This window comes from Pseudophryne corroboree, chromosome 2, assembly GCF_028390025.1.
Source record: "Pseudophryne corroboree isolate aPseCor3 chromosome 2, aPseCor3.hap2, whole genome shotgun sequence".
Taxonomy (NCBI): domain Eukaryota; kingdom Metazoa; phylum Chordata; class Amphibia; order Anura; family Myobatrachidae; genus Pseudophryne; species Pseudophryne corroboree.
The window spans coordinates 376,932,158-376,953,931 of NC_086445.1; the positions used below are offsets into that span (position 1 = coordinate 376,932,158).

Below are 21,774 nucleotides of genomic sequence, written 5' to 3' on the forward strand. Positions count from 1 at the left end.
GTGCAATCTAGGTGGCTCTCCTAAAGAGCTGCTTAGAGAAAGTTTAGCTTAGGTTTTTTATTTTACAGTGAGTCCTGCTGGCAACAGGATCACTGCAACGAGGGACTGAGGGGAGAAGAAGTGAACTCACCTGCGTGCAGGATGGATTGGCTTCTTGGCTACTGGACATTAGCTCCAGAGGGACGATCACAGGTACAGCCTGGATGGTCACCGGAGCCGCGCCGCCGGCCCCCTTGCAGATGCTGAAGTTAGAAGAGGTCCAGAATCGGCGGCTGAAGACTCTGACAGTCTTCTAAAGGTAGCGCACAGCACTGCAGCTGTGCGCCATTTTCCTCTCAGCACACTTCACACGCTGTCACTGAGGGTGCAGGGCGCTGGGGGGGGGCGCCCTGGGAGGCAAATGTAAACCTATATACTGGCTAAAAATACCTCACATATAGCCCCCAGAGGCTATATGGAGATATTTAACCCCTGCCAAACTTCACTAAAGAGCGGGAGACGAGCCCGCCGTAAAAGGGGCGGGGCCTATCTCCTCAGCACACAGCGCCATTTTTTCTCTCACAGAAAGGCTGGAGAGAAGGCTCCCAGGCTCTCCCCTGCACTGCACTACAGAAACAGGGTTTAAACAGAGAGGGGGGGCACAAATTGGCGATATAAATATATATATAAAGATGCTATTAGGGAGAAACACTTATATAAGGTTGTCCCTATGTAATTATAGCGTTTTTTGGTGTGTGCTGGCAAACTCTCCCTCTGTCTCTCCAAAGGGCTAGTGGGGTCCTGTCCTCTGTCAGAGCATTCCAGGTGTGTGTGCTGTGTGTCGGTACGTGTGTGTCGACATGTATGAGGACGATGCTGGAGGAGGCGGAGAAATTGCCTGTAATGGTGATGTCACTCTCTAGGGAGTCGACACCGGAATGGATGGCTTATTTAGGGAATTACGTGAGAATGTCAACACGCTGCAAGGTCGGTTGACGACATGAGACGGCCGACAAACAATTAGTAACGGTCCAGGCGTCTCAGAAACACCGTCAGGGTTTTTTAATAAAAAACGCCCATTTACCTCAGTCGGTCGACACAGACACAGACACGGACACTGAATCCAGTGTCGACGGTGAATAAACAAACGTATTCCTCATTAGGGCCACACGTTAAGGGCAATGAAGGAGCTGTTACATATTTCTGATACTACAAGTACCACAAAAAAGGGTATTATGTGGAAGTGAAAAAAAAAAAAAAAAAAAAAACTACCTGTAGTTTTTCCTGAATCAGATAAAATAAAATGAAGTGTGTGACGATGCGTGGGTTTACCCCGATAGCAAATATTGGCGTTATACCCTTTCCCGCCAGAAGTTAGGGCGCGTTGGGAAACACCCCTTAGGGTGGATAAGGCGCTCACACGCTTATCAAGTGGCGTTACCGTCTCCAAATACGGCCGCCCTCAAGGAGCCAGCTGATAGGCAGCTGGAAAAATATCCTAAAAAGTATATACACACAGACGGTGGCTATACTGCGACCAGCGATCGCCATCAGCCTGGAGATGCAGTGCTGGGTTGGCTTGGTCGAATTCCCTGACTAAAAATATTTTATTGATATAGAGCATTTAATAGGATGCATTCTATATATATGTATGCGAGATGCACAGAGGGATATTTGCACTCTGGCATCAAGATAAGTGCGTTGTCCATATCTCCCAGAAGATGTCATGGACACGACAGTGGTCAGGTGATACAGATCCCATACGGCACATGGAAGTATTGCCGTATTAAGGGAAGGAGTTATTTGGGGTCGGTCCGTCGGACCTGGGGGCCACGGCCACAGCTGGGAAATCCAACCTTTTTACCCCAAGTTACATCTCAGCAGAAAAAGACACTGTCTTTTCAGCCTCAATCCTTCCGTTCCCATGTGGGCAAGCGGGCAAAAGGCCAGTCATATCTGCCCAGACATAGAGGAAAGGGAAGTAGACTGCAGCAGGCAGCCCCTTCCCAGGAAAAGAAGCCCTCCACCAGTGGGGGGCTAGTCTCAAGAGTCTCAGCGCGCAGTGGGATCACTCGCAAGTTGACCCCTAGATCATACAAGTATTATCCCAGGGGTACAGATTGGAGAGTCGAGACATTTTTTCCTCGCAGGTTCCTGAAGCCTGCTTTACCAACGGCTCCCTCCGACAAGGAGGCAGTATTGGGAAAAAATTCACAAGCTGTATTTCCAGCAGGTGATAATCAAAGTACCCCTCCTACAACAAGGAAAAGGGTATTAGTCCTCCACACTATATTGTGGTACTGAAGCCAGACGGCTTGGTGAGACATAATCTAAATCTGAAATCTTTGAACACTTACATAAAAAGGTTCAAATCAAGATGGAGTCACTCAGAGCAGTGATAGAGAACCGGAAAAAAGGGGACTATATGGTGTCCCTGGACATCAAGGATTACCTCCATGTCCAAATTTGCCCTTCTCAACAAGGGTACCTCTGGTTCGTGATACAGAACTGTCAATATCAGTTTCAGACGCTGCCGTTGAATTATCCACGGCACCCCGGGCCTTTACCAAGGTAATGGCCGAAAAGATGATTCTTAAAAGAAGAAAGGCATCTAAATTATCCCTTACTTGGACGATATCCTGAAAGGGACAAGTTTCCAGAGAACAGTTGGAGGTCGGAAAAGAACTATCTAAAGTAGTTCTACGACAGCACGAGTGGATTCTAAATATTCCAAAAATCGCAGCTGTTTTCCGATGATACGTCTGCTGTTCCTAGGAATGATTCTGGGCATAGTCCAGAAAGAGGTATTTCTCCTGGAGGGGAAAGCCAGGGAGTTATCCGACCTAGTCAGAAACCTCCTAAATCCAGGCCAAGTATCAGTGCATCAATGCACAGGAGTCCTGGGAAAAATGGTGGCTTCTTACGAAGCGATTCCATTCGGCAGATCTCACGCAAAAACTTTTCAGGGGGATTTGCTGGACGAATGGTCCGGATCGCATCTTCAGATGCATCAGCGGATAACCCTGTCTCCAAGGACAAGGGTGTCTCTTCTGTGGGGGCTGCAGAGTGCTCATCTTCTAGAGGGCAGCACATTCAGCATTCAGGACTGTGTTCTGGTGACCACGGATGCCAGCCTGAGAGGCTGGGAAACAGTCACACAAGGAAGAAATTTCCAAGGAAGTGTGGTCAAGTCTGGAGATTTCTCTCCACATGAATATACTGGAGCTAAGGGCAATTTACGATGCTCTGAGCCTAGGAAGACCTCTGCTTCAAAGTCAACCGGTGCTGATCCAGTAGGACATCATCATGGCAGTCGCCCACGTAAACAGGCACAAGAAGCAGGAGGACAATGACAGCAAGGATTCTTCGCTGGGCGAAAGATCATGTGATAACACTGTCAGCAGTGTTCATTCCGGGAGTGGACAACTAGGAAGATTTCCTCAGCATAAATGAATTCCACCCGGAAAAGTGGGAACTTCATCTGGAAGTTTCCACATGTTTGTAAACCGTTGGGAAAGACCAAAGGTGGTTATGATGGCGTCCCACATGAAGCGCCAGGTCTAGAGACCCTCAGGCAATAGCTGGGACGCTCTGGTAACACCGTGGGTGTACCAGTCGGTGTATGTGTTCCCTCCTCTGCCTTTCATACCCAGTGTATGGAGAATGATAGGAAGGAGAGGAGTAAGAACTATACTCGTGGTTCCGGTTTGGGCCAAGAAGAACTTGGTACCCGGAACTTCAAGAGATACTAGAAAGGATCTTGATTCAGCAAGAATCATGTCTGTTCCATGACTTACCGCAGCTGCGTTGACGCCAGGGCGGGTGAACGCCGGATCCTAAGGGAAAAAGGCATTCCGGAAGAGGTCATCCCTACCCTGGTCAGAGCCAGGAAGGAGGTGACCGCACAACATTATCACCGCTTAGGTGAAAATATGTTCCATGGTGTGAGGCCAGGAAGGCTCCACGGAAGAATTTCAACTAGGTTAATTCCTACATTTCCTGCAAGCAGGAGTGTATATGGGTCTCAAATTGGGGTCCATTAAGGTTCAAATTTCGACCGGTCGATTTTCTTCCAGAAAGAAATTGGCTTCAGTTCCTGAAGTCCAGAAGTTGTTAAGGGAGTACTGCATATACAACCCCTTTTTGATGTCTCCAGTGGCACTGGGCGATCTCAACGTAGTTTGGGATTCCTAAAATCACATTGTTTTAAACAACTCAAATCTGTGGATTTGATATATCTCACATGGAAAGTGACCATGCTGTTGGTCCTGGCCTCGGCCAGGCGAGTGTCAGAATTGGCGGCTTTATCTCACAAAGCCATATCTGATTGTCCATTCGGACAGAGCAAAGCTGTGGACTCGTCCCCAGTTTCTCCCTAAGGTGGTGTCAGCGTTTCACCTGAACCAGCTTATTGTGGTGCCTGCGGCTACTGGGGACTTGGAGGACTCCAAGTTGCTGGATGTTGTCAGGGCCCTGAAAATATAGTTTCCAGGTCGGCTGGAGTCAGGAAATCTGACTTGCTGTTTATCCTGTATGCACCCAACAAGCTGGGTGCTCCTGCTTCTAAGCAGACTATTGCTCGTTGGATTTGTAGTACAATTCAGCTTGCACATTCTGTGGCAGGCTTGCCACAGCAAAAAAATATGTAAATGCCCATTCCACAAGGAAGGTGGGCTCATCTTGGGCGGCTGCCCGAGGGGTCTCGGCATTACAACTCTGCCGAGCAGCTACGTGGTCGGGGGAGAACACGTTTGTAAAATTTTACAAATTTGATACCCTGGCAAAAGAGGACCTGGAGTTCTCTCATTCGGTGCTGCAGAGTCATCCGCACTCTCCCGCCCGTTTGGGAGCTTTGGTATAATCCCCATGGTCCTTTCAGGAACCCCAGCATCCACTAGGACGATAGAGAAAATAAGAATTTACTTACCGATAATTCTATTTCTCGGAGTCCGTAGTGGATGCTGGGCGCCCATCCCAAGTGCGGATTATTCTGCAATACTTGTACATAGTTATTGTTACAAAAATCGGGTTATTGTTGTAGGAAGCCGTCTTTCAGAGGCTCCTTTTGTTATCATACTGTTAACTCGGTTTAGATCACAAGTTGTACGGTGTGATTGGTGTGGCTGGTATGAGTCTTACCCGGGATTCAAAATCCTCCCTTATTGTGTACGCTCGTCCGGGCACAGTACCTAACTGGAGTCTGGAGGAGGGTCATAGGGGGAGGAGCCAGTGCACACCACCTGATCTGGAAAAGCTTTACTTTTTGTGCCCTGTCTCCTGCGGAGCCGCTATTCCCCATGGTCCTTTCAGGAACCCCAGCATCCACTACGGACTCCGAGAAATAGAATTATCGGTAAGTAAATTCTTATTTTCAATGGCTGCTACAGATGCCTAGGTTGTACAACCTGCTCCTTTCTAGTAGTTGGGGACCCCATCCACATACTGGTAAAAGGTACAATATAAGGTGGCCACTAGCATGCACTAGTAAATATGTGATGTACGTTATCATTTGCCCATGCGGGCTGTACTATGTTGGGAAGACAATGCCAACTAAAAGTATGTCTCACCCAACATAGATCAGCCTTCAGAGCAGCTTTGACCACAGGTGATAGCGAACAAACAGTGGCATGCCATTTTGCGGTACACAAACACAATCTGGCTAGCCTGAAATACAAGTCCATAGAACATGTTCCGGCACTCCGATGGGAAATTATTACTACAATTGTAAGCCAGATGGATTTTTCGCCTAGATTGTGTAGCTCCCAAAGGCCTGAATAAATCACTGATGTTGAGCCATTTTTTATAAGTTAATTTAACTTATCAATAACAACATCCGTGGATGTGTTGTTGGTGGGCTTGAGAAAGGGGGTTGCACCCCGAAACGTTGCCCTAGCCTGAATACACGTTGATGCTGATTAAAAGTCTCAGAGTGCCGTTCCTTTGGGGAGAAATATGCATGCTATGTATTGAACTGGACACCTGAGCAGTTGTTTTGTGCTAATAGGAGTGCTGACTTACGATCATTGGAGATATATATCTCTATCTAACAATTCTTTCCGGCACTCCGGTCATTCCAGTAGCCTGGATGCGATCCCCGGATACATTGATGTCCAATACAACAGGCGGCACTCAGAGACTTATACTTAGTTGTATACATGCATAAATACCCCGTGGGGTGTGCGTTTCGGAGACGTCTCCCCTTCTTCAGACCCAGAAGACCCCGAAACGTCACCACAATAAAGCACACCCCACGGGGTATTTATGCATGTATACAACTAAGTATAAGTCTCTGAGTGCCGCCTGTTGTATTGGAGAGAGATAGATAGATAGATAGATATAGATTTGAAATTATCTCCAGGGGCGCCTACGGTAAGAGTAATTTCTATTCAAAGATAATTGTCCTTAGTGTAACCAATTGATTGATATAACTAGTACTATAAATGTACCTCTTACTACAAGCCGCTTCCTTAATATTAACAACAACAAGATTAATCATTCATTGAATTTATTTAGAACATAAGTCTTAAAATCATTAAAACTTTTAAATTAATTACGTTTCTCATCCGTACAGTACATTGGCATATTGTTTTCTTCAGTTTACAGTATGCCTTTTTTGAGGCTAAAGGTTAACTTCAGATTTAGCAACTTGCACATCACAGTATATATAATACTTTTCTCTGACGTCCTAAGTGGATGCTGGGGACTCCGTCAGGACCATGGGGTTTAGCGGCTCCGCAGGAGACAGGGCACAAAAGTAAAAGCTTTAGGATCAGGTGGTGTGCACTGGCTCCTCCCCCCATGACCCTCCTCCAAGCCTCAGTTAGATTTTTGTGCCCGGCCGAGAAGGGTGCAATCTAGGTGGCTCTCCTAAAGAGCTGCTTAGAGTAAAAGTTTGTTAGGTTTTTTATTTTCAGTGAGTCCTGCTGGCAACAGGCTCACTGCTACGAGGGACTTAGGGGAGAGAAGTGAACTCACCTGCGTGCAGGATGGATTGGCTTCTTAGGCTACTGGACACCATTAGCTCCAGAGGGAGTCGGAACACAGGTCTCACCCTGGGGTTCGTCCCGGAGCCGCGCCGCCGACCCCCCTTGCAGATGCCGAAAAGTGAAGGTCCAGAAACGGCGGCAGAAGACTCTTCAGTCTTCATAAGGTAGCGCACAGCACTGCAGCTGTGCGCCATTGTTGTCAGCACACTTCATAGCAGCGGTCACTGAGGGTGCAGGGCGCTGGGGGGGGGCGCCCTGGGCAGCAATGATAGTACCTTATTCTGGCTAAAAATACATCACATATAGCCCCTGGGGGCTATATGGATGTATTTAACCCCTGCCAGGTCTCAGAAAAACGGGAGAAGAAGCCCGCCGAAAAGGGGGCGGGGCCTATTCTCCTCAGCACACAGCGCCATTTTCCCTCACAGAAATGCTGGTGGGAAGGCTCCCAGGCTCTCACCTGCACTGCACTACAGAAACAGGGCTAAAACAGAGAGGGGGGGCACTTATTTGGCGATATGTATATATATATATATTAAAATGCTATAAGGGAAAAACACTTATATAAAGGTTGTCCCTGTATAATTATAGCGTTTTTTGGTGTGTGCTGGCAAACTCTCCCTCTGTCTCCCCAAAGGGCTAGTGGGGTCCTGTCCTCTATCAGAGCATTCCCTGTGTGTGTGCTGTGTGTCGGTACGTGTGTGTCGACATGTATGAGGACGATGTTGGTGAGGAGGCGGAGCAATTGCCTGAAATGGTGATGTCACTCTCTAGGGAGTCGACACCGGAATGGATGGCTTATTTAAGGAATTACGTGATAATGTCAACACGCTGCAAGGTCGGTTGACGACATGAGACGGCCGGCAAACAAATTAGTACCTGTCCCGGCGTCTCAAACACCGCCAGGGGCTGTAAAACGCTCATTTACCTCAGTCGGTCGACACAGACACGGACACTGACTCCAGTGTCGACGGTGAAGAAACAAGCGTATTTTCCTTTAGGGCCACACGTTACATGTTAAGGGCAATGAAGGAGGTGTTACATATTTCTGATACTACAAGTACCACAAGAAGGGTATTATGTGGGGTGTGAAAAAACTACCTGTAGTTTTTCCTGAATCAGATAAATTAAATGAAGTGTGTGATGATGCGTGGGTTTCCCCCGATAGAAAATTATTGGCGGTATACCCTTTCCCGCCAGAACTTAGGGCGCGTTGGGAAACACCCTTTAGGGTGGATAAGGCGCTCACACGCTTATCAAAACAAGTGGCGGTACCGTCCCCAGATAGGGCCGCCCTCAAGGAGCCAGCTGAGAGGCTGGAAAATATCCTAAAAAGGTATATACACACATACTGGTGTTATACTGCGACCAGCGATCGCCTCAGCCTGGATGTGCAGCGCTGGGGTGGCTTGGTCGGATTCCCTGACTGAAAATATTGATACCCTTGACAGGGACAATATTTTATTGACTATAGAGCATTTAAAGGATGCATTTCTATATATGCGAGATGCACAGAGGGATATTTGCACTCTGGCATCAAGAGTAAGTGCGATATCCATATCTGCCAGAAGATGTTTATGGACACGACAGTGGTCAGGTGATGCAGATTCCAAACGGCACATGGAAGTATTGCCGTATAAAGGGGAGGAGTTATTTGGGGTCGGTCCATCGGACCTGGTGGCCTCGGCAACAGCTGGAAAATCCACCTTTTTTTACCCCAAATCACATCTCAGCAGAAAAAGACACCGTCTTTTCAGCCTCAGTCCTTTTGTCCCCATAAGGGCAAGCGGGCAAAAGGCCAGTCATATCTGCCCAGGGATAGAGGAAAGGGAAGAAGACTGCAGCAGGCAGCCCATTCCCAGGAACAGAAGCCCTCCACAGCTTCTGCCAAGTCCTCAGCATGACGCTGGGGCCGTACAAGCGGACTCAAGTGCGGTGGGGGGTCGTCTCAAGAGTTTCAGCGCGTAGTGGGCTCACTCGCAAGTGGACCCCTGGATCCTACAAGTAGTATCCCAGGGGTACAGACTGGAGATTCGAGACGTCTCCCCCTCGCAGGCTCCTGATGTCTGCTTTACCAACGTCTTCCTCCGACAGGGAGGCAGTATTGGAAACAATTCACAAGCTGTATTCCCAGCAGGTGATAATCAAAGTACCCCTCCTACAACAAGGAAAGGGGTATTATTCCACACTATATTGTGGTACTGAAGCCAGACGGCTCGGTGAGACCTATTCTAAATGGGAAATCTTTGAACACTTACATACAAAGGTTCAAATCAAGATGGAGTCACTCAGAGCAGTGATAGCGAACCAGGAAGAAGGGGACTATATGGTGTCCCTGGACATCAAGGATGCTTACCTCCATGTCCCAAATTGCCCTTCTCACCAAGGGTACCTCAGGTTCGTGGTACGGAACTGTCACTATCAGTTTCAGACGCTGCCGTTTGGATTGTCCACGGCACCCCGGGTCTTTACCAAAGTAATGGCCGAAATGATGATTCTTCTTCAAAGAAAAGGCGTCTTAATTATCCCTTACTTGGACGATCTCCTGATAAGGGCAAGGTCCAGAGAACAGTTGGAAGTCGGAGTAGCACTATCTCAAGTAGTTCTACGACAGCACGGGTGGATTCTAAATATCCAAAATCGCAGCCGTTTCCGACGACACGTCTGCTGTTCCTAGGGATGGTTCTGGACACAGTCCAGAAAAAGGTGTTTCTCCCAGAGGAGAAAGCCAGGGAGTTATCCGAGCTAGTCAGGAACCTCCTAAAACCAGGAAAAGTGTCAGTACATCATTGCACAAGAGTCCTGGGAAAAATGGTGGCTTATTACGAAGCGATTCCATTCGGCAGATTCCACGCAAGAACTTTTCAGTGGGATCTGCTGGACAAATGGTCCGGATCGCATTTTCAGATGCATCAGCGGATAACCCTATCTCCAAGGACAAGGGTGTCTCTCCTGTGGTGGTTACAGAGTGCTCATCTTCTAGAGGGCCGCAGATTCGGCATTCAGGATTGGATGCTGGTGAGCACGGAGGCCAGCCTGAGAGGCTGGGGAGCAGTCACACAGGGAAAAAATTTCCAGGGAGTGTGATCAAGTCTGGAGATTTTTCTCCACATAAATATACTGGAGCTAAGGGCAATTTACAATGCTCTAAGCTTAGCAAGACCTCTGCTTCAAGGTCAGCCGGTATTGATCCAGTGGGACAACATCACGGCAGTCGCCCACGTAAACAGACAGGGCGGCACAAGAAGCAGGAGGGCAATGGCAGAAACTGCAAGGATTTTTCGCTGGGCGGAAAATCATGTGATAGCACTGTCAGCAGTGTTCATTCCGGGAGTGGACAACTGGGAAGCAGACTTCCTCAGCAGGCACAACCTCCACCCGGGAGAGTGGGGACTTCATCGGGAAGTCTTCCACATGATTGTGAACCGTTGGAAAAGACCAAAGGTGGACATGATGGCGTCCCGCCTGAACAAAAAACTGGACAAGTATTGCGCCAGGTCAAAAGACCCTCAGGCAATAGCTGTGGACGTTCTGGTAACACCGTGGGTGTACCAGTCGGTGTATGTCTTCCCTCCTCTGCTTCTCATACCCAAGGTATTGAGAATTATAAGACGTAGAGGAGTAAGAACTATACTCGTGGCTCCGGATTGGCCAAGAAGGACTTGGTACCCGGAACTTCAAGAGATGCTCACAGAGGACTCATGGCCTCTGCCGCTAAGAAGGGACTTGCTTCAGCAAGTACCATGTCTGTTCCAAGACTTACCGCGGCTGCGTTTGACGGCATGGCGGTTGAACGCCGGATCCTAAGGGAAAAAGGCATTCCGGAAGAGGTCATTCCTACCCTGGTCAAAGCCAGGAAGGAGGTGACCGCACAACATTATCACCACATGTGGCGAAAATATGTTGCGTGGTGTGAGGCCAGTAAGGCCCCAAGAAGAAATTTCAACTCGGTCGTTTCCTGCATTTCCTGCAAACAGGAGTGTCTATGGGCCTCAAATTGGGGTCCATTAAGGTTCAAATTTCGGCCCTGTCGATTTTCTTCCAGAAAGAATTGGCTTCAGTTCCTGAAGTCCAGAAGTTTGTCAAGGGAGTACTGCATATACAACCCCCTTTTGTGCCTCCAGTGGCACTGTGGGATCTCAACGTAGTTCTGGGATTCCTAAAATCACATTGGTTTAAACCGCTCAAATCTGTGGATTTGAAATATCTCACAGGGAAAGTGACCATGCTGTTGGCCCTGGCCTCGGCCAGGCGAGTGTCAGAATTGGCGGCGTTTGTCTCAAAAAAGCCCATATCTGATTGTCCATTCGGACAGGGCAGAGCTGCGGACTCATCCCCAGTTTCTCCCTAAGGTGGTGTCAGTGTTTCACCCGAACCAGCTTATTGTGGTACCTGCGGCTACTAGGGACTTGGAGGACTCCAAGTTGCTAGATGTTGTCAGGGCCCTGAAAATATAGTTTCCAGGACGGCTGGAGTCAGGAAAACTGACTTGCTGTTATCCTGTATGCACCCAACAAACTGGGTGCTCTTGCTTCTAAGCAGACGATTGCTAGTTGGATGTGTAGTACAATTCAGCTTGCACATTCTGTGGCAGGCCTGCCACAGCCAAAATATGTAAATGCCCATTCCACAAGGAAGGTGGGCTCATCTTGGGCGGCTGCCCGAGGGGTCTCGGCTTTACAACTTTGCCGAGCTGATACTTGGTCAGGGGCACACCCTGACTGAGGAGGACCTGGAGTTCTCTCATTCGGTGCTGCAGAGTCATCCGCACTCTCCCGCCCGTTTGGGAGCTTTGGTATAATCCCCATGGTCCTGACGGAGTCCCCAGCATCCACTTAGGACGTCAGAGAAAATAAGAATTTACTTACCGATAATTCTATTTCTCGTAGTCCGTAGTGGATGCTGGGCGCCCATCCCAAGTGCGGATTGTCTGCAATACTTGTACATAGTTATTGTTACAAAAATCGGGTTATTATTGTTGTGAGCCATCTTTTCAGATGCTCCGCTGTTATCATGCTGTTAACTGGGTTCAGATCACAGGTTGTACAGTGTGATTGGTGTGGCTGGTATGAGTCTTACCCGGGATTCAAAATCCTTCCTTATTGTGTACGCTCGTCCGGGCACAGTATCCTAACTGAGGCTTGGAGGAGGGTCATGGGGGGAGGAGCCAGTGCACACCACCTGATCCTAAAGCTTTTACTTTTGTGCCCTGTCTCCTGCGGAGCCGCTAAACCCCATGGTCCTGACGGAGTCCCCAGCATCCACTACGGACTACGAGAAATAGAATTATCGGTAAGTAAATTCTTATTTTTATCTTTTTCTTTTAGCTTTGATTTTTGCCAAGAAGCAAAAGAGAAGCGACCATCTGAAAATCTGGGTCAGGTGCTGTTTGGTGAAAGAATTGAACCCTCTCCATACAAGGTTGGTCTTTATTGCTTTAGGTCGTATGTTTTTTGTTTTTTAGCCAGGTTAATTTGGTATACAGTATATATTGCTATCTTAAAAATCTTCAACTATATTGTATCCATCTCCTATTCACTGGTGATGCAATCCTTCTCAAGAAACCAATGATCTCATTGTGGCCCTAAATAGTGAAGTTACAATTGCAGTCTCATGAACATTTGTTAAGCTCCACTGTAATGACCCTTTCACATCGCAAAAATAACCCGTTATCGACTCTGCATATTGCCGGGTCGACACGGGTCACTGAGCGATGTGAAAGGGGCCTTGGAGAATACCCGGGTCGCCTGACCCGGTAATTCACCCCGGATTATAAGAAGGGTTGTTCCCGGGTTGAATACCGGGTCAGTGGGATGGGACCCGTTGACTACATAGGGAGAAGTGGCGTGGAGATGAGTTCATCTCCCAGCGCTGCATCCGCCCCCGCTGCCAACTCGGTGCCCACTGCTATGGCAACCAGCCCGGCATATTGCCGGGCCGCCATCGCTGTGGCTCCAATGCCGGATCCCACACGGGAAGGGCCCGTTTCCAATTCCCGGGTGGGATCCGGCATTGGAGATGTGAAAGGGGCTTAAGTGATGTTTCCAATTTAAAAGGAAGATGCCGCTGTTTCTTATTGTTCCAGTATAAAGTGTTGCGCTATAATAAAGCATCTTCAAGAGAGTCAAATGCATTTTTGTTTATAAAGTATTGCATTACAGCATTATTCTTCAACCTAAGAGCTTAGTGCACAAGGAATTAAACCAATAGTTCTCAACCTTTTTATACCTGGGTACCCGCTGGAGTTATTCATACCCCCAACAATTACAAAGCAAACAATTTAGAATAAATCTAATGCTTACTTGATAGCGTTTTTAGTTTCAGCTATATGTAAAAGTAATAAATGTGCTATAAACAGGATTTAAAAAAATAAATAAATAACATGTAAATTTTAAATGAAAATTTAAGAAAAATGTAAAAGTGACTGGACTATATTCAGCATCTGCTTATTAAAGCTGAACTGTTCTACCAATTACATCTATACATAATTTATGGACTTTCTCTTTCATCCACTAGGGGACACTGGAACATCCATTTACATTATTGGTGTGAAGCTTGTAACCGGAGGTGTGGCACAATCTAAAACTAGCATTGTGTGCACAGCCGGCTCCTCCCCCTTCACATCCCTCCTCCTTCACATCCCTCCTCCCTCAGTTTGGAAAATTGTGCCAGGAGGAAAGAAGCACAATATGGGAGCTCTGCTACATGAAGACTATTTATTTATATATATATATATATTATTATTTTTTTCTCATTGTTTTATACTGGCCCAATCCCTCCTAACTAAAAGGAGGGTGCAGGCTTTAGCACAGGAAAAAACACGATGCCCAATCCCACCTAAATGGAAGGAGGGTACAGGCTTAACTAACAAAAGAAAGGACTCCGTCCACCTAGTAAAAGGAGGACAAGTGTCTGCAGTGTAGAGAGACAAGGATCCCAGCTAAAGGGATCTAGATCTCTCAACTGGAGGAGAACGCAGATGTCGTGAGTAATGGGGGTAACAGAAGCCCTAGTTTCTTAGCCCCACACCACGCTGCTGCCATCTGACTAATACTGATAGCCGACAATAGCAGCACAGCGTCCCCCGCTTCCATCCATCCCTCCCTCCACGGCTTTACCAAGTGCCTCCCGCGGCTTGCAGACGCGGCATCCAGCTCTCCCTGCATCCCCTCTTCAGTGAATGCTGGTTATTGGTAGTTTTTTTTCTTTACACACTGATCTCCCGTTAACAGCGGTGGGGAGATCAGTGTAGCCACAGCAGGGGTAGCAGGAGTGAGCGGACGTATTTCAGCAGTGCCGCGCTAACAGGCGTAGGTAGAACGAGAGTTAGGGCAGCACGCGATCATCCCCCTCCCGCCGCCGCCTCACGAAGACACTGTCCAGGCCAGCTGCAGCCGCCACTTCCCGCTCCTCCGCGGCAAGTTAACTCCGCGGTGCAGCATATGGAGGAGATCGGGAGGACGGTGTTGTGTGGGCGGCGGGGTGGGTGGTGACTCATGCGGCAGAGGCGTCTCGCTGTGGGACGCGCTGCGACAGGCGGCCACGGCAGACTAAGGGCTCCATCGTTTCCTAACGTGGAGCAGGTCAACCAACTAGCTCTGGGACATTAGGGGCTCCGGCGGCCACAGGGTACCCGCGTTAATGTAAGTGATGTCACAAAATTTTCAAATGCGCCCATTTTTCGGGAACTAAAAGGCGCCAAACGTCACTGTTAACAGAAGGGGGAGGCTTGGAAACACGCCCCTCTTAGTGGGACATGATGTCTAGCCAGTCAGAATAGGGGGTGGGGTCTTATATTAAAATATGAGTGCTCCCTCTACTTAAGAAAAGTCTGGCCTGTTAAAAGTACAGAAAATCACTAAGGCTGCGTCAACCTAATGAAAAGGGGGACAAAAGTCTTGAAAAGAGAGAGACCATGATCCCTACTAAAGGGGATCTGCATCTCTCCTCCTGAAAATCCGAAAAGAGGATTTTGCTCCCTCTTATGGTGAATAGTGGTCGCTGCTGCAAAGGATCCTCCTGTATATTAATCATAGATCTTTATGCTTTATATTTTTAAGGACTTCTATTTAAAAGATCCTGTGAAAATAAAGGGATGCAACTTAACATCAACCCCGCTCATGAAAGCTGATTCACAGTTGGAGGTGCAAGGGTTGTAAGACGGCTGGTATATAGAAAATAATAATAATTTAATTTTGAAGAGACAGCCGGCCAGGTAAAGGTTATCTTTTGCTGCCATCATCCCTACGGTCTTTCTCTACCTAATTAAAAGGGGGAAAGTACCGCTGAGTGTTCGGTATGTGTGTGTCTGCTGCTCCAGTCAAAAGCACCAGCCAAGCACGCTAGACCAGATTGCGTTTGCAGAACACGCTCAGTTTTGCAAATAGAATAAAACTAAGATCGGTGGAGGAATTTCTCATCAGGTTAACGCCACCCACACATACAGAAACGAATGTACGTAAGGCAGTTAAGAGACCTCTTCCTTTTATACCAGAAGGAGGAAGAGGGTTTTCTCATTGATACAGAAGAAGGTGAGTTCATTGAATCGAACCTAAGCGCCGGTTTTCCAGAAAAGGACACGGCAATCTCAGGTCTTGAGTATTTACTTGAAGCGGTAATGGAGACCCTACAGGGCCAGGAGAATTTGAATTGTTCGAATCCCAAAGGCCGCGTTTGGTAGTGTTTCCCATTCCTAAATCCCTCCAATCTCAAATGGAGGAGGCTTGGGAACCCCCTGACAAACATTTTCAATTTCCTAAAAAAAAAAGAAAAAAAAAAGAAAAGGGGCTCAAGTAACTTATCCACTGCCTATGGGTGTAATGGTTGAGTGGGAGAATCCACCAGTAGTGGATCCTTCCCTAGGAAGGTTGTCGAAGAAGACAATCTTACCAATACTTAAGGTGACTATTTTACAGACGCTTCGGATCGTGAGGTTGACACGGCCTTAAAGGCAAATTTTGGTAGCAGCAGGTGCAGCACAGAGACCTGCGATCGTCTGAACTTGGGTCTACAGGTCACGGGAGCATGGGCTGGACGTATTGTACAAGCTATTAAGGAGGAAAATAGCTTAGAAAAGATTACCCAACTGGCGGAACACAGTTGTGAATCTGCTTCATACTTGTGTCAAGCCTCAAAGGATATTCGCAGGATAGCATCGCGCATCTCCTCACCGGCCATATCGGATTTTATGGTTCAGAGAATGGCAGGGAGACTGTGACACCATGAAGGCGGTAGAAACCACCCCCTTTGGGGGTAAGATGCTTTTCGGTCTAGAGTTGAACAGGCTACTGCAGGGAAATCCACCTTTATGCCTACGCCTTATACAAGAACCACTCCACAGGTTCGGAGAGGTTATTGGGGACCAGTTTTTCATTCATTTAGATCACGGTCCTTTTTGAGCCCGGGGAAGAGGTTTCGGTACGCAAGTACGTGGGGGCAGAAGGCCGCTCACAGGCAGCAACCAGAAAGCAGGATCAACCTGCAGACAAAACCGTGGCATGACAGCCTAACAGCTACCCTGGGGTCCCCGTTGGTGGGCTCACGTCTGGAAGGTTTTAGGGACATCTGGGCCAAAACCTCACCAGACCGTTGCAAAAGCAACATAATCCCCTAACAAACTGGATTTTCACAAACAGTCAGTTTGTTTACAACGGTATTGCCTCACTACCCTCAGAAAGCATACAGGAGGCATGTGTGCATATCCAAATTTGGGCTCCTCACCAGGATGAGGTAGGGTTCGCACTAGTGACGGATCGCTACCAATTCTGGACCTTGCGATTAGGTCTATCATCACAAATCTTTACGAAGACCATGTCAATCATGGTTGTAGGATTGAGTTTAAGTTTCACGATGTACCTTCTCCTAGACAAGGATGTTCAGACATCTCATCTATTTCTCATGCAACATTGGTGGATGATAAATTTCCAGAAATCCAACCTCATGCCAACTCAACAGATTCAATTCCTCAGTCTCCTCTTGGACACAGTAGAGTTGGGAGTGTTCCTACCAGAGAGCGAGGTCCAGGTCCTGCAGAGCTTAGTGGCTCAGGAACTGTGGACACACATGGGTTCGCTACACCTCTGTGTGCATCTTCTCGGGACAATGGTGGCATTGTTCGAGGCTCTCCAATACGGCAGATTTGCACTGGTTTATACATCGAAGAATCTGATTTCCACCGCGCATACGAACCTCCTTAATTTGGTGGTTGTCTACATAGGAATCTTGCAGCTGGCAAGAGATTCAGCAATTGGGGTTGGAGGATCCTGACAACGGACGCCAGTCTCAGAGGTTTGGGTGTCGTCTTAGAGAAACATCAGTTTCAGGGCAGATGGACGTTATTGGAGAGCTGCCTGCCCATAAACATTCTCGTACTGAGAGCGGTGTACAATGAGGTTATCTTAGCCAAAGACCTAGTCATGGGTCAACACGTCAAGATACGGTCGGACAATGTCATGACGACGGCTTACTTAAACCGTCAAGGAGGAACAAAGAGCAAGACGGCACCAAAGGCTGACACAAGGATCTTGTTGTTGGCAGAAAGGCGACGCATCATCCTCTCGGCAGTGTTCATTCCAGGGGATGAATACTGGGAAAGCAGAGTCAGGACATGCATCCGGGAGAGTGGAGCCTACATCCACGGATGTTCGACAGGGTGGTATGGAGATGGGGTCTACCTCACGTGGACCTAAGGGCGTCTTGACAAAACCATCAGCTGCCCAGATATGTGTCCAGGACAAGGGATCCAGCAGCAGACGGAGTGGACGCAATTAACGCTTCTTTGGTGTTACAGGAGGATTTACATTTTTCCCCCTTTCCCACTCATACCCAGGTTTCCGAAAGGGTTGAAAAGAGAACGAATGTGGACGATTCTGTTCGCACCAGACCGGTCCCGCAGGGGTTGTTACTCAGACCTGCAAGGGTTGCTAGCGGAAGATCCTTGGCGGTTGCCTCGGAGGGAGGACCTGTTATGTCAGGGACCGTTCCAACACCCAGTCCTACACAGGTCGCGTTTAACGACGTGGCTCTTGAAACCCGGAGAGAGATACCAAGAACGGCCATTTCTACGATGTTTGTCGCTAGGTAGCTGGTCACAATCATGCACTACTACATAGATTGGAAGAGATATATGGGCTGGTATCAAGAACGTGGGTGGAATTCAAACTTCCACTTATCCAGACTTCAAATTTTTCCTTCAGGCCAGTCTAGAGGTAGAACTGAGACTGAGCATTCTGAAGGTTCAAGTTTCGGTTCTCTTCATCCTATTTCTACGGCCGTTAACATCCTTGCCAGAGGTCAAACCTTTTTACTGGGGGTTCGGAACATACGTCCCCCTTTTCGTACTCCCACTGCACCGTGGGACTAAATTTTGGAGTTGGAATTTTTGAGACCTCCAACTTTTGAGCCATTTGCAAGGAAGACATGAAATATCTCCCTTGGGAGATAACATTATTGCTTGCCTAGGTTTCAGCCAGACGGGTTTCTGAGTTGAGAACCTTTATCGGGTATACGTCCCTTTTTTCATTTTGTATGAGGATAGGACGGAAATCCGTACAAGAACAGACTGCCTTCCTAAGTTTGTTTTGGGGGTTCACGTAAACCAGCCATGCATGGTCGGGTCTCGCAGATGGGAACGTGTCTTTGGATGTTGTCCAAGCTTTTCGGGGTATACGAGGTCGGACCATTTGTTTTGTTTTTAGATGGGCCAAGGAAGTTTTGGCCTGCACCTATGCAGTATTTGTCTAGACGGATTTGACTTGCCGTTCGGCAAGCTTATATTTCCTGTAACACACAGTTTTCGGTTCAGGCGGGTGCTCCTACCACCCGATCAGTGGGGGCCTCATGGACGGATGCCAGAGGTGCTTCCACTACTCAACTTTGCAGAGTGGCAACGTGGTCTTTGGCCCACATGTTCACAAAATATTACAGGTTTGATAACTTTGCGTCCGGAGACGCTAAGTTCCGACGTTTAGTTTGCAGGCCACCGACAGCACTCCCTCCCTTGGGGATAACTTTGGGACGTCCCCTAATGTAAATGGATGTTCCAGTGTCCCCTAGTGGATGAAAGAGAAAAGAGGATTTTGGTACTTACCGATAAATCCATTTCTCTGAATCCTCTAGGGGACACTGGACGCCCGCCTCGGTGCTGTCAGCCTGCTGTGTTCTTGTTTAAACAGTTCGTAGAAACAGCATTCGTTTTTCGGTTAACCGTTTCTTGGGTACTGTTTGGTATGTTGTACGGTTCGGTTTCTCGCCAGGTATCATGTCCTATTCTCTCAGTCAAATTTTCCAAACTGAGGGAGGAGGGATGTGAAGTGGGAGGAGCCGGCTGTGCACACAATGCTAATTTTAGATTGTGCCACACCTCCGGTTACAAGCTTCACACCCCTAATGTAAATGGATGTTCCAGTGTCCCCTAGAGGATTCAGAGAAATGGATTTATCGGTAAGTACCAAAATCCTCTTTTTTTCATTTAATTAACTGTAATGATTACATTTAAAAAAAACACAAAAAACAACAACATTATTTGGATTTGCTAGAAACTGGCAAAACGTCATGTCATGTCACATTTCTGACATCAGGGACACTGTCAGAAAGTATCTGTATGTCACTAAATCCAGATAATCTATTTTATGCAGATACACCAGTAATCAAGGCACTGTATTCTCTTGCCTGTTGATGGAGGTCCTGCTGTGATGCATGGGGTAGATCTTTGACACTGCTTTCCCTATATCTAATAGGTCATCAGATCAGTTTGGGTAGTGTTGGCCTTCTACGTGTTGCACAGGTGCTGATGGATAAATTATTTGGTTTTCAGCAAATTACAAGAGACTAGGAGGCCAAGGGTTATCCTCCGAAATGAAAAGGAAGAGGTGGTGGCTGTCACTGCTACCATACTAGCTAGGTTGGAGGGCTGATGGGGCTTCTTTATGTCTGCAAACCTGACCTGCATCCACACTTCACAGGATTGACGCGAGGCAGAGCCTTTAATGTCATACTAACATATACCCCAGAGTTTTGACTATGTAAAGTATATGAGAAATATCTTCTTTGTATTATTCTAAGAATTTTTATATTCAGATCTCGGGAGTAAAAAGTCTGACAGGTGAGGCAACGCCTGCGCTGCCCATCGTCCGCACATCTCTGATCAGATTTCTAGCAGTGTATACTGCTGCACCTGTGTACAGTACCCACCTGTACCCTTTGGGTAATCTATTGTGTGTGTAAATCTGGCTCTGGTACTAGCCAGTGCCTCCTGAACCATTAACCTCCTGCCATTACCCCTATGTTACTCGTACAAAAGGTTGATTATTGCTGAAGTAAACAAAATACAATGTAATAAAAAATATAATCCACCAGCGCTAATCAATTTCTAAAATCTGAAAGTATTTAATATGTACATGTATATCAATTGATCATATTACATTGCCTGTAGTGGACATGATGCTAATAATATATATGTGTGTGTGTGTGTGTGTGTGTGTGTGTGTGTATGTATGTATGTGTGTATATATATATATATATATATATATATATATATATATATATATAATATGTATATGTGTGTGTGTGTATGTATATATATATATGTATATATATATATATATATGTATATGTGTATATATATATATATATATGTATATATATATATATATATATATATATATATAATATGTGTGTGTGTGTGTATATATATATATATATATATATATATATATATATATATATATTTTGAAGGGTGAACCCACAACAGCATTGACTGCAAATACTTTGTGAGTTGAGAGCCCTTGCTCTGTATTGGCACATCAGCACAGCAAAATGCTCTTAGATGAAAGTACGAGAGCAATTAAGCCTCTAAGTGCAGGCTTACTGGCTGGCTGATTCTCCAAATACATCAATCTGAAAATTGCCGCCAGTGACGTATGGTTACTTCAGATACCGTTACTGTCAGCAGCAAGAGGAATTCAGTGCTATAACATTAGGTAGCCTTAGCTACATCTTTCTCCTTCATCCACTAGGGGACACTGCAAGGCTTTAAGACCTTGGGGTATAGATGGTGGTATCTGGGAGCCGGACACTTTAACAATTTAAAGATGTGACTGGCTCCTCCCACTCTATGCCATCCCTTAGACCATTTTCAGAAATGTGCCGTGGGAGCCGGATGTCTCTCTGGGCTTCTCCAGAGTTTTTTCGTTTTTTCTGTTTGTTTGTTTTTTGGAAGAACAAATGGATTCTTTCATGTCAGGACAGACAGGCAGCTTACTGCCCCTGCCTGTCTGCACCATGGGGATCCTGTCATAGCTAGCAAGGCTGCAGCCAGGGTTCCCGGCTACATGGACCTCAGTCCTGTGGGTGGCCAGACGGAACTGTTTTTCACAGTTACCAATAGGGTCCCCGGAGCTAGGTATACCGGTTAGCATGGCAGCTGGTAAGTATACCCCAACACCCTGATTAGCAGACGACTGGGTGACCATTAAGCTAAGAAAGTAGAGGAGGCTGCCGGATACCAAAGTAGTCGCATGGACCCAGCAGAAAGTCTCCCTCTGCGCCGGGTGTTAGCATACGCGGTACAGACAGGTCCCCGGCATAGACGCCATGCTGTGCACCTTACATACTGCAAAAAGCACTGTCAAATAAGGCGCCATGTGGGAGTGGCGGAGCTTAGCTCCATGTAGCAGGTACCAGCGGCAGTGCATCTTCAGTCAGCGGCACAGAGCGCTTCAAGCCTGCAGCGTTTCCTGTTCGTTCTCTCTCTCTCTCTACATGGCAGCGGACACACAGAGAGGAGACGCTGAGTCCAGAGACTTGGGAG

The 21,774-nt window shown here is 47.2% G+C and overlaps 1 protein-coding gene across 1 annotated transcript in view; it reads left to right on the top strand.

Moving 5' to 3' along the window:
• Positions 1-21,774, top strand: part of TM9SF2 (transmembrane 9 superfamily member 2) — a 144,796-nt gene that overhangs the window by 19,262 nt on the left and 103,760 nt on the right. The window contains exon 3 of the mRNA XM_063953226.1: positions 12,293-12,386. Within this exon, the coding sequence (XP_063809296.1) occupies positions 12,293-12,386 (94 nt within the window). The remainder of the gene's footprint in view (positions 1-12,292; positions 12,387-21,774) is intronic.